Below are 14,315 nucleotides of genomic sequence, written 5' to 3' on the forward strand. Positions count from 1 at the left end.
AATAGATAAATAACTTCATTACTCAAGGCCTGTCAAGTGCACGAAAAAATAGGATTACTTCTGTGGGGAAATCTTCAATATATCTTTCTTTATTGTGAAAGAATTTAAGTTTGGAAAATTAAGTAACCATAAATATAATATCCTTCAAACTTTAAAAAAATCTTAACTTGGTTCTAATACATCAATATTCAAAAGGAATGGTGTGTTGGTATGAAGATTATTTTTATTTTTAACACCAGAGAAATTTGTGTTATATACTATTGTTACTATAGATATGTTTTTTCAATATATTGATATACGATTTGTAGATCGATCTTAATATGTATTAAACTATTTCAAATATAATCACTGTATGCACAGCTCGAGAACTGAAATATCGAACAATGTAGGAGCAGTCATTTTGTTACTTTAAGAATGATTGAAAACGGTGAATAATAAATATTCTCATTTTGAGAAAGCCTAATCCCGCATCCAAATGATACGACCCCACCGCTTGACACACACACACACACACACACACACACACACACAAAGAGAGAGAGAGAGAGAGAGAGAGAGAGAGAGAAAGAGAGAGAGAGAGAGAGAGAGAGAGAGAGAATGCACTAACCACTATGCTATACTATGTAGCTTAGCGACTAGCACGTCGCTCATCGACCCCCCTCCTTCCCTTCTCCCTTCTCTCTATTCTCTCTCTCTCCCTCTCCTCCCTCTCTCTCTCTCTCTCTCTCTTTCTCTCTCTCTCTCTCTCTCTCTTAATATATATATATATATATATATATATATATATATATATATATATATATATATATAAAAATTATATCAGCCAGGCGGTGGGTGTCGAATCTATTGGATACCAAGCTCTGAGATGTTAATTCTTTGTTTTCACCTGGCACCTCCCCATACCTGATTTCTCATCACTGTTGATATAAGTTCCAGTGCTACACATTTTCTGAATTTCTTGAAAATTATGGATGTGTTATCTAATTTTAAAAGTCAACTATTTAAAGATGCAAAGACTTCGATCCATGAACAAACACACATAATTTATTATGAAATAGCATGTTTATTTTTACACACTGGAAATCAATTTATACCATTCTGTTCTCTATACTACAAATTTGATTTTATTTCTTAGATCGTTTTCACGCGAGTTGCTTTCTTTCAGTTATCTAACATGCATTATGGCATTTTATTTTTGAAAATCCTTCCATTGTAATAAGAAATCGCGTACCAATTTATCTTTGTTAAGTTTTTAATGTATTACGTTAGGCAATTGAGATGTGAATGAGAGCATTGGTTTTAAAACTAGTAGGAAGACGGCACCAATAAAAAAAAAACCTACATTATATTTAAGGGAAATTCATCTCAATGAGGCGTGCTGAGGACTTGAATAAAGCGTCATAAAACGCATTGTACATGATGAAACTGTGACCATGTCGTTTATGTTTATTATTTAAAATCATAATTTGATACCTGTGTCTATGCCATACGTCAAGTTTTTTTTTTTTCTTTCTCAGTTTTAAGGTTGTTTTTTTTTCTTTTTATATTTTGGCGTGTCTTCAAATATATTTGATATTTTTACGAACGCTGGTCGATAGAATGGGTGTTTCCCTTGGAGCATAGAAAGAAATGATTCTGTATACAGGCAATGGACATTTGTGGTTGAGCGTTAGGGCTAGTCGTGAAAATGATATCGTAGAGAGAAATTTGTTTGATAATCAAATATTTCGCTTTTTTATAAGTAAAGAAAATATCGATAATGATTTATTTAGGTAATTAGAGAGATTTTGGGTTTTTATTTTCATTTATTAGAAAAAACGGAGTTGGCGAGTTTTTAAATCTTATTTACCATCAGTAAACAAAGGAACATTTCCCGTTCGAGATTTTCGCTCTATCTCCATCAGAATAAAAACAGTTGAGGATTTTAAGATAAGTAGTAGGTAGTTCTTTCGTTGTCGGTTCCTTTGTTTATCATAATAATATAATTACTAGAAAGAGTGAACTACGTGACCTCTCAGTAACATAGACGTGCTGAGACTTAGTCGTATCTGTACTTATTAACATAATGGACTGCCATACATTTCCATGTTCTCGTGCCCTCAACTATCTTATTCGCTGACATTCTCTCTGAACGGTTTCCTTTCACGTCAACGGTGGCCAGACTTCTGCCGTTTTTCTTCAGGCTTCCAATTCATTACCAACTTTTAAAATGGCTTTTCACACTGGCCATCGCTGACTACAATGTTGTTTATTAAATTAATCATGTATATTAATGATAGTTGAAATAATGTGGGGTTTTTTACATTTAATTTCCTCTCTGTCACACATCTCGCAATAGGCCAAAATCCTATTTCTATTAGAAATGAAGTCTCATAATCATAGTATGTTATGATGTTTTTGTTTTGTTTTTGAATCGGTCCTTTTAAGACTCAGTACCACTAGAGCACTGTAACCGTTGTTGATTCCAGTTTCTATAGCTTTAAAAATATAATCAATATTTATTTACTACACTTTGGATAGAACGCTGTTTATCTCGAATTACTCACGGCCAGATCTCACAGACACAGCTGCCCAACTGCTTGAAGGACAAACGGTTCGGAAAAAGAAAGAACTTTGACTCAACAGGAATCGAAACCATTGTCTTTATTTAAAAGGCCAGCACTTTCTACCTACTGCGCTGCTATGATCCAATTCATTGTTTTTTATTTTATTTTTTTAGATTAGTCGAATATTAATGTTTGCTATCGAGAGAAAACCTTTATCTATCATCTTCGGTTCAATGTGCCTAAATGGTTGCTTAGAAAGATGGCGTGAACAGTAGGAGGTCATGTGTGAGGATAAGGACATGACAAAGAGTTCATCCACGATGGCATGGCGTGATCATTTGTCAATGTGTGAGATGATCAGCCAGTGACTGATTGTGTTTACTTTTCTCTATGTATTTATGTCTACAGTTGAAGCTTTTGCTTAAGTTCTTGCCATGGTTTTGGTCGTTCATCTGTAACGTTTTTATATTATGAAAACAACAGTCAGTACAGTTTTGTCAATTTCGTCTCTCTATGTAGTTGATACTTTCTTTTAATTTAATATATCTAATTTTATTAACAGCTTAGCATTTTGGTCATTATCTTCATGCCACCTGACTCTGTCATTGTGCGCCGCGTGCTCGCGGGACACCAATCCATAATATTAAGTAAATTATGTGAGTCCACTTGGTGCTGCAACTTTAGTTTTGTAACTTTTCATGCAGAAAACATTAAGAATTAAATGACCTTTAAAAGTATTTGATTTGATTTGATTAACTTATTTAATTTTTCTTATTCTATTGCAGGTGACACTTCTAACGTTAAAAGGGGTAAGTTATTTAAATTATTATTAGCAGAGTAATATTTAATCAGAACAAATGCTTACCTAAACAAATAAGTAAGAAATGATACAGCTACATGGTTATCTTAAATGATAACAGATAAATGCTCTAACTTCAATTGTTAACAAGCAATTAATAAACCTGAATTGCTTTCTTACTGTCGATAAGACCGTCAGAGCCTAATCCTTGTGAGCAAATTTTCTTCCCTCCGCTTTTGTCAGTCAATCAAAATGTGATAGATTTCACGTGAAAAAAAGAATCAGCTTTATTTCGGTAAGAACAAAAAGAGACAAGACATTCCGCTGTCGATTGAAAATTTCCTGCGACCGCAAAACGTTATTAAGATGCCCGACTTTCAGAGGCCGGACGAAGACAGGCATTAGAGACGAGAAAAGCTTGCTATCATATCGAGAGATCGGTCTGCATTTTGACTCCAATCAATAATTCGGTTGCTTATTCTGATCGTTATCGAGGTGTCAAAAATAAAACCACTGATGACCAAGACATTGCCATCATTAAAGATCAAACCTTCCGCACCAACGAGGAACGTTGCAGGCAAATTCAATGTGTCTCAACGGAAATTAAGACGCCGTATAAAACATGGAGGCTTTATGCGTTGTTGATCATACAGAGCATAGTATGCCCTCAGATCACCATCGTCACTGCCTCGATCCGGCTCTTAAGTATAGAAGATTGTTCCAGTCCAAATGGAATTCGGTATTGTTCAGCAATGAAAGTCGCTTCACCCTTTCGAATTCAGATGGACGAGAAAGGATATGGAGGTTTAAAAATCAGCGATTTAACGACAGAAACATTTCTAAAATCGAGCTATTTGGAGGAGGCAGCGTTATGGTGTGGGGTAGCATCGGCGCTCGAACAAAGACTGACCTCGTCGTTATTCCTGGAAAGATATCGGAATGAAACTATGGAGTCGCTGCTCTTTTGATTAATGGAAAGGAATGAGGTCTTTCAACAGGATAACGGCCGTCCTCACATTGCTGCCGTATATGGGACATTTTCGAGAGACGAAAACATCTCTATTCTACCTTGGCCTGAACAATCGCCAGATTTAATCTCCCATAGAGAAAATGTGGGACATGGCCGTGTCAAAACCAGACAACCGACAGGTTTGAAAATTTGGAAAATATGCTGGTGTACGACATTCCCCAAGCTACAGTCAACCAATGAGATCTCGACTTGTCCACGTTGTAAAATCAAATGATGGATTAGTGTCAAAATGCGAAGTGTAGTCCTCCCTTCTTGTATATCTTTTTAGATATGAAATAAAAGGTATTTAAACTGAAGAAGTGAATCATGTTTTATATCACGAGATTCAGAAATGTTGTTTTTTTCGAACCGTTCTACTCTTCTATTTTTTGATTTTATTTTACATTGAGTTATTAAATTTTAACGAGCGTTGTGTTTGATCTGTTGCTCGGTATAGATAATAGAGCTGTCTTACCTTCAATCTAAAAGAATATTTTTATAAATAAAGAATAAATAAAAAAAATAATAAAAAAATAAAAAAAATGCCTTTAATCATCCCATAGGGGGAATTTGTCTTTTGGGTCTAGTCCAAGGCAAAAACTTGAATAACCCTGGCGTTAGCCACAGTGTAGCGCCGCAAACTGAGCTAGGACGAAGTGACTTGCTCAAGGCCACACCGCAAAGCGGGTAATCGAACTCGGCAAAGACCTTACTGCTGAGCCGCCCTGCCCCAGTTTAACATAAATTGCAAACAAGAAGAAAAGTTATTCGATGATGTCAAGATCAAGAGACTTTTTAATAAAGCCAAAATCAACTGGTGGTCAGACCAGTATATATTATCACTGGAAGACACAACACAATACTTTTGTTCAATTCTGAATGGACGTATTCTTACAGAATTCCGAGATGAAAACAATCTAACGATCTAATCATATAAAGATTGATCATTTTGAGAAATCAAATAGCAATCTCAAATATATACAAACACTGCTGGATATATGATAAGGTGATTATCCGGGGCTGCTGTTAATTTGGAAATAACTATTTGCTGAATATTTATTGTTGGTTCCACTACCTAAATGACCAAATCAAAAAGTTTCATTATTATCTTTATTTTATTAATGATTTTCATTTGATTATTACTTTCAGGTACATTGCCTGGGGACAACGAAAAGCCCGAAAACAAGAAACCAGATCGACAGATAGGGGCCCTGCCAGATGGTGGTTCACCGACCTATAGAAGAACGAACACAGGCGGACACAGCGGATCGTCACATGACTCCGGAAGCTACTGTCGGTTACTTGTAACCAATTTATTAGTGTTAGTAGTTTCACATATTTATTGGCTGTTTCCAAGCTGAAATGGATGGCGTGGACATTAAAAGATGGAAATAATTTTGGAGATTATTTTTGAAGAAAGTTAAGCTGATGAAAGTAAAATGTAGTCTAATAATTCCTATCTTAACACAAATTGTGAGAATTTTGTTGGCATAAATTAGATGTATGCTTTCTTGAGCAAAACGCAATGTACATAATATTGTGATGTCATACTAAAATGGTCGGGTTAAGTAAATGTGATCAATTATTGAGATTTTAGTTTTTGACCTCGGGTCAGTGTGTTACATTCCAAATACTCATACGACCTCATCGGCTCATTGGGAGCAAGCAAAAGTAGTATATATTCTGAATCTCGTTTTCATAAAGAAAATAAAGCAAAGGATACCATCAGAAGGGAAACAGGAAATACCTATTTGATTCGATTACATATTCCTTATACACTGAGTGAGGAAATATTATCTATACATAACAAGATTGGCAGATAAATAGAAGATATCTTTATCATCGCGTTAACTGCTGGATGTACTTGAAAGTGAAATTTCGTTTTCTTCATTTTCAAACAAATCAATCAATTTTACGATCCATCCTATCGACAGATTATCACATTTGCATATTTAAAATTAATAATAACTATATATATATATATATATATATATATATATATATATATATATATATATATATATATATGAAGAATAATGGAATTTTGTGAAATCAAGATGACTGATGGAAAATTAACTCAGTTTCAACTTGATTGCTGATGCATTCGGATGATATCTCTTTCAACACTGGTTTGTGGATGATATATTTTTATATGGATTCAATGATGGATTCAATGTATCATGGATAGCGAAAAAAAAAAGAGCTGTTCCAGTTAATTTGAAAATGTCAAGAAGCGTAAATTAAGTTCTTGGAATATCTTGATGTCTGCACCAATTATATATGTGTTAGACACATCAAAACTTCAAATATGGTGATGTGTTAGACACATCAAAACTTCAAATATGGTGATACTAAATAATGGCATTTGTAGCTGCCGTATTTATACAGTTGTATGAGATCTATACGGTATGGGTAATCTGTGGGATAACATTTCTGCGTATGGACTGTCGAGCTGTAAAATGGGGTTTCTATATTATTTCCATTTTGACTCTTCCTTTCTGATGGTTCGCAGTCTCTTTCAACCCAAGCTGAATATTTTCACATGTGATGACTTCCATCTCATCATCCAATGCGTTTATTATGATAACTTCTCAGGGTTCATCTCTATGTTATATACAAAGAACATTTGTACAGTGAATGCACTCATTGAGATGTAGTTGAGGTAAAATTCTTTCCAAGTTTTACATAATTGCATCTGGAATGGAAAAGGAGATATGAAAATATTCACCGGGCTGTGTTAAAAGTGTTAACAATAAAATGTAAAAAGATAGCATATGCGTAAACGTGCAATGAACTCATACAGTGACAGCAACAAATTGCGATCACCAAGTATTTCTAAGTGGAAATCTTCAAGAAAGACGAGATGACCCTCGCCAGTGAATGGGTCTTACATTCATTCCCATGTTGTAATCGGTCTGAGTAATGACCCTTCACCTTGCAAAAGAATTCACAAACGGCCCTGTATTCAATAACAACCTAATTTATACGCAGAGAGAACTATAAACCATTTTAATGCCGTACTCTGAAAACTTACGTAATTAAAAATTTGGCCAGAAAACTTGTCCTTCAATTATCAATGGATTTTATTGACCCTCATTTTGGAAAAAAAAAACATCTCAAAACGGGGACTTTGCGATGTCCCAGGGTTAACAGTTTTTTCCAAGGCGAGAGCCATTTAAATCTATCGATTTTTAAGGGCGAGTTTTCTGGCAAAATTTTTAAAGACGTATCTTTCCAGAGCACGACAGTTAACTCGTTCAACACAAACTTAGAAAACATTCTAAGTTATAGCTGTTGAAATACCCTACACAATGACAGCATGAAAAAGAAACTCACAAAGAGAGGAAATTGTTTCCTATCATGCAAAAGAGGAATGCATTCACTGTGATTTACTTTGTCAAATATAGAAGAACATTTGAATCCAACTCGTCAAATATGGAATTCACTTCAATTGAAATGATCATGTACGCAATTTACTCTTGATACATAAAATGGAGTTTTTGATAAGCTGTGGTCTAAGCTATATCCTCATAATATATCTTTTCCCCCTTCATTATGTTTTACCATCCTGATAACTTCATTTAAAGGCAGAATATTCGATTTGTCAGAGCAAGCCGTGTAAATGTTTTATTTATATCAGAATGAGCGATTTGCTGTTATGAAATATATAGTACGTCAATGACTTGAAGGAATTTTTTATCTTTAAAATTGCATTCACATTTACTGTATAAAAACCGAGATCACTTCATTAAAATTTCATGCATAGGTAGATTGTTGGAGCAACGTCGCTCAGCGGTACGGCCTTTGCTTCGTACCCTAAAAGGTACCGAGTTCGATTACGCGCTGCGCTGTGTGGCCTTGAGCAAGTCACCTCAACATAGCTCAGTTTGTGGCGCTGCACTGCGGCTGACGCCTGGGTTATTCCAGTTTCCTTTGGAATAGACCCTAAAGACAAATTTCCCGTATGGAATGAATAAAGGGAAATTTGATTTTATTTTGATTTGATTTGTTTTTTGAATGATGGAGTTTTGTTTATGGCTGAAAACGTTATTTGCGCGTTATAGACACGATTTGTTCGTATTGATACCTCATGTTATTTAATTAGATCATTAAAACATATGATTACATACCCATCTACGTTTACATATATGCAGGTTTGACATCTGAACCCAATTATGGACCTAGTTTAACATTGTTGTAATGGACAATATTTTATATATTCACTACAGCAATGACCCCATGATGATTTGGGTTATCAGACCTGCAAATAAATGCACGTCGAGACCCATCATTATCATTAATCATATGTTCAAATGAATATGAACAGTTTTGTCTGAAGCAATAATCAACGTTTTATTGAGCTGATTGTAAAAATGCTTGAATAAAGAATACTGTGCCAATAATATTTCTTTTCAATGAACTTCCACAATATATTAACCTTTTTACAGACCACTCAAATTTGATGATCTTACTAGTAAACGAGTACTACCAATAATACGTGGCCATTATTTATTTAATATACCATTTGACGATAACTTATCACTTCCATAAGGCAATAGAAAAAGGGAATGCGGTCTTGATTATCTGATTATGGTCATTTCTGAAAAAAAAGATCAATCCTTGTTTACTCGGGAAATATGAGAAGAAAAAAATCCAAAAACCATATAACTACTGATAGCATGTAAATTATTGAAATAAAACTGTAATTTTCCCCCTTGAAATCCCAAAAGCAAAACATGCCACCTATCTACTATTAATGCATAAAAATTGAATCGCAGAGAAACGCACTGTGAATAGAATGAATCGCTACATCCTCACCAGCATATAATTAAAATAAGGATAATTGTATTCCACAATAGTTCTAAGCGTGTTTATAATTTTCGTCAAATTGCTCAACAAGAAGATTCTCATACAATAAAATAACCCTGACGTCATTTTCAAACTCTATCTATGTTATTGCTGATATGAAGAAGTTTGTGATCTAAAATGATAATATGTATAATACTACACTAAGACTCTTATCTTACTCTTTCTCTGATCTTTGTTTCAGGTTAGCGGTTTAATGCCAAACCGGTAAAACCTGGCGGGGTTTTTTTTTTTGTTAGTATTATTGTTTTGTTTTTGTGTTCGTTTTGAAACTGCTAACATAAAAAAATCGGATTTGGTATTTTGACATTGTTCTAGCATTAATTTTATTAAAGATAACCAAATTTTACACAGACAAATACAAAAGAAAAACACATACGTTGCTCTTTTTTACCCTTAAACAACGAGACAGGGTGAAATTTTTATGTCTAAGTTGTAGAAAAATAAAGATTTGCTACTACTTTAATATCCATTGGTGATCCCTAAATCAATTTTGAACAGACATTTGGCATTTTTCTACCACCTACTTGACATTTTATGCAAAGATAATTTGACAACTCTGATTTGTTTCGATGTCAATGCTGTCTTGTGGTCAAGCCTTATGACCATCGGCGAGTTGCCTGTAGGTCGAAATTTCAATTCCCGCTGATGGCAACAAAGTTGATCTTTGGAAAAATTCATCCCATTTTCTTACCATACTCCTGTGTAAAATGAGTAGCTAATAGGACAGAGTTGTCTGTATATCCCACCATACATGTTGAGTTGTTCTGTCTGCTTGAGAACCTTTATAAAGCTCATTGAACACATTAAAAGAACATTGGGCTTTGCAATAGCTCAGGATTTGAGCAATATTTGAGGTTATCAATAGATATCAAACCGTTTGGCAACTGACGTCACTCAGACAAATGTTGACAGTTTTTATCGCCAAAGAAGTAGCATATTCAAGAGTTTCTTCGATAACATGAAATTATAATTTTGTCGGCTATTCATTCACTTTGGTGAGGATTACAGATATTGATCGTTATGTTTCTGCAGGGAGAATTGGTGAAGATGGTTATCGTATTAATTCAACGATGAGTAAATATGAATGGATCTGAATGCTCTGTTCTGATTCTAAATTAAATTGTATGTCGGGGTTCCGATTATTTCCATTATCTTGCGTATATTTTAAAAGACCATTAACTACATAGTTCATTGGATTTGGAATCTGGTCACTATAATATTCATAATACCGATCATCTTTTTCATTTACTTGAATATTGACTTTTAACCTATGTTGTCTACCTTAACATATTACTACTCTAAGATAATATCTTCCGATTGTTGAGCGACATAACCTCATTTTCATTAAATTGAGATATTTTACTTTATCATATTTTACTTTATTATATTTTCCGACGAAGAACGTGAAAAAGAAGAAAAAGAAGAAGAAGAAGAAGAAGAAGAAGAAGAAGAAGAAGAAGAAGAAGAAGAAGAAGAAGAAGAAGAAGAAGAAGAAGAAGAATTCAACTATATTTAAAAGGGAATGATTCTGGCCATGATGAAGAAAATGTGTTCTGTCTGTGTATATTTGAGTGGTTTTGCATGTTATTGATTGCATGTTTTATGTATAATTATACGCTCTCAATCCCTTTTCTGAAATGTATTCGCTGTAAACAGAACATCTACATGTAAGGATCATCCCAACAAATATTGAAAATCTATGATAGGTGATATTCGGAAACTGGTTTTTATAGATTTACTTTCCGACGATTGACGTCAGAAAATGTATATCGTATAGTTTGAATTATCATTCTTCCTTATGAAAGGGTAGATAGAATGAAAAGCAATTGTAGTCAACTTATATTATGTAAAACATGTTTGATGGGGAAAAATTATTAAAGGACGCAGTAGGACTGATTGGTGTGGGGTGATGGAGAGAGCGAATTCTTTGAAATCAACGAATAAATAATGTATTGCCTTTAAACTTGAATAGTTCATTATGTAATTCAATAAAGGTTCTTTAAAACAAAGGGAAACAGTAGGATTATATGGAACTAAAATGTAAGCATTACAATAACAGTTTATTAACACAATGAAATATACAATCATAATTAACTTTCCACATCATTCTGTACCAGCTTTATGCACCTTAACTCATTCGTTGCTGTTCGGTTACCATTGATTGCTCTCAATTGTTAAAAAAGAGGAGGAAAATTACGTGTAGAAGATTCTCTGACTATTGGGCAGTTTGCCCTTTACGCTAGTTTTCTAAGATACACATTTTTTGTTGTTGTAAAATATTGTAGAAACAAGTAAGCGGCTTAGTTCGTCATTGAAAAAATGCATAATGGCATTTTGTATTGTTCCTGAAATGTTAATCTATGATTTTTTCCCAACTCAATTTGGAGCCTTATAAAGTTTTGTTTAAAATTTCGTAATAAATTGGTACTCCGTATTTCGAATGCTTAAACTTTTAACAATTTTATCTATATTGTTAGCGTGTCATGTGTTATTCTCTATTTAATGCTGAACCATTTTCATTAGATATTTATTTGAAATAGACGTCTACGTATTTTCAACTTCTTCATACAAAATGATCGAGTGGGTGTTAAGATTCTCATCTCAGTTTACATTTGTTTTTTGAGTTTTAATCACATGTTTTACTCGTTCCGTAAAAGGAAGTCGTCACACATTCTCTCCGTTTTTGTTACTATGTACACATGAAACCTACCCCAAAGAAAGAGCTAGATGTTATACTCTGCTCTTTATCATTCTCATGTTTATGATATCCACACAGAAATTAGTTACTGATTGTTTTTTAATAGGAATGTGTACATTAATTGATAAAAACTTGCAATTGCCGATTGTTTGTGTATTATATATAATGATATGTTTCATATGGTTTTCATTAACGTTTTTCTATTGTGATAATTGAATGTTGTTTTAATGACACAATCTAACACGTGGATAAATCACACCATTTAATATATTTGCTATTAAGTAAACAAAAAGAACTTCGTAGTCCCAGGTTCGAGCGTAGTTTTTGTCAAGATGAGGATCATTTAAATCGATCGATATTAGAAGGACGAGTTTTTTGGTCAAATTTCTAAATACTCGTCTTTCCAGAGTACGACTGTTAATTGGTTAAAGCCTTTTCAAATATAAGCCATTTTAATATTCTCTATAATCTTTGACTATCTTTTAAGTCATGTGGATTGCCGTCATCTATACATTTGTAAATATTAAGCGTCAATAAATCCGTCACTGTCCATATTACATAATCTAAACGAGGAAAGAACATGTCAGTCGAGAGTTTTATTATTTTATTTATTTATGTATGATTCACAAATACCTCATGAAATTTGTCAATATCATCTTACCGCTTTCTCGCATTAACAAAACATAATTTTATATCATTTTGGCCATAAAACTTTTACTTCATAGATCAGAATAACACGAGACTCCTTTTTTAGTCTCCGTTTTAAGACTGTTGACAGATTAAATGCGATCATCCTCATTCATCGATGGGAAGCAAATATTTCCCTGGACAAAAAAAATAATAATTCACAAAGTTTTTTGTTTCTGAACGCAATCAGATTGTTTATATTTATAAGATTTCTGTTTTGCACATTTCTTTCACTCATAGTTCAGCAGTTGATTTTTATTTTGGGTTGGGGTCCTTGGCCTCCTTTGCTGGGCCGAGAGGAGTCTCTGAGTCTTTTCTCCCCCTTTATCTGTTTCCTTCTACGTTGTTCTCGTCTCTGTTCTAGATCGGCATTGCTCGGTTTAAGGCCTCGTCTTGGCAGGGATCTTTAGCTGAAAGGGATGTAGTTAAATGTATAGTTCTTTTTTATAGAGATTTCTTTCCTTGAAAACCATCTCTTTGTTATGATCTATTATAGTTTTTGGTTTGAAATACGATGTACTTTCTTAGCATTGAGCGTATCCTTCATTGCGGGATCCTTTGTATGGACATGGACATGGATAGATTGCGCATGGAATCTTCAGTTCCATTTTTTAATCGCCGCCCCTCTCCCCCGCCCCCCCCCCTACCACTCCCTTTGTTTTACCTTTTTCCTTGGCGCTTTTAACTTCAGATCTAGAACATTTCCACTATCACCTTCCTTATTACTGGCGCCGAAATGACCTTAAAGTGTTTCAAGCGCCTTAATCCACCCCTGCCCTAAAAACAAACATAAAACAAGCAGTTGAGTGTCTATAGCCAAGTTTTTATTTTCCTCCCCTTCCTTGCTGCTCTCTCTCTCTCTCTCTCTCTCTCTCTCTCTCTCTCTCTCTCTCTCTCTCTCTCTCTCAGTCTTGACATTGTCATATTTCTGACTCCCTTATTGATGCATTGTTTTTAATTAAAAAGTCATAATATCCGCCGACCGGATTTAACGTACCAACACACAAAACAATGCGTAACCTGAAACGGTTATAGTATCATTAATACAGTTTAGCGAGAACTGCTCATAATAATGGGTGGCTAAAAACAATAACAAAAAACTGTGCGACGTCACTTGTAAATTCTGTGCATTATTCTTCATCACTGTCTTACCATAGATAGAATGAAATTGACGCCACTCAGCTCTTTGTCATTGATTTTAGCCAGCCATTTTTATGAGTAGTTCTCACTAATTGTATCAATCAGACTGTAACCGGCCAAGGTTACACATAGTTTTGTGTGTTGGTGGACTGTTGTGAGTAAATTACCTAGGCGCACACCATCAATAAAGAAAACATGGCAGGGATATTTGGACACATGATTCACATTACTGCTTTGTATCCGTTAACGTAAAATTCTACATTTTCAATAACACGGCAGATGCATCATGCTTAATTGATTGGTTACCTGTCATTGGCAATTTCTTATTTCCCCATTGGTGTAAGTATTAATATCATAAATTGTGTTCTAGTGTCACTAGCTGGGATGCTGAAGGAGAGTGAATTTTCTTCCTTCTTCTTTCATATCTGCAAATCACCTGGGGTGCACTGTCGCAGACTTTGATGTGCATGTTGGTGTTTAGAGGGGCACAGAAGCGATTCTGTCTCTGAACTGTTTAAGGTTTTCAGAGCTAACCAAATCCGCAGGCAGGCTGTTCCAAAATTCTAA

The 14,315-nt window shown here is 34.4% G+C and overlaps 1 protein-coding gene across 2 annotated transcripts in view; it reads left to right on the forward strand.

Annotated features, from left to right (window-relative positions):
- Positions 1–6,046, forward strand: part of LOC144965360 (zwei Ig domain protein zig-8-like) — a 135,263-nt gene extending 129,217 nt beyond the window's left edge. Inside the window, exons 8-9 of one of the 2 annotated variants that reach the window (XM_078900613.1) lie at positions 3,332–3,355; positions 5,504–6,046. In XM_078900613.1, coding sequence (XP_078756739.1) covers positions 3,332–3,355; positions 5,504–5,715 — 236 coding nt within the window. In that variant the 3' untranslated portion in view covers positions 5,716–6,046. The remainder of the gene's footprint in view (positions 1–3,331; positions 3,356–5,503) is intronic. The other variant, XM_078900614.1, reaches the window with a different exon arrangement.
- The last annotated feature ends 8,269 nt before the right edge of the window (positions 6,047–14,315 follow it).

This window comes from Berghia stephanieae, chromosome 2 (genome assembly GCF_034508935.2).
Source record: "Berghia stephanieae isolate SIO BIC M18660-M18661 chromosome 2, UCSD_Bste_1.3, whole genome shotgun sequence".
Taxonomy (NCBI): Eukaryota; Metazoa; Mollusca; class Gastropoda; order Nudibranchia; family Aeolidiidae; genus Berghia; species Berghia stephanieae.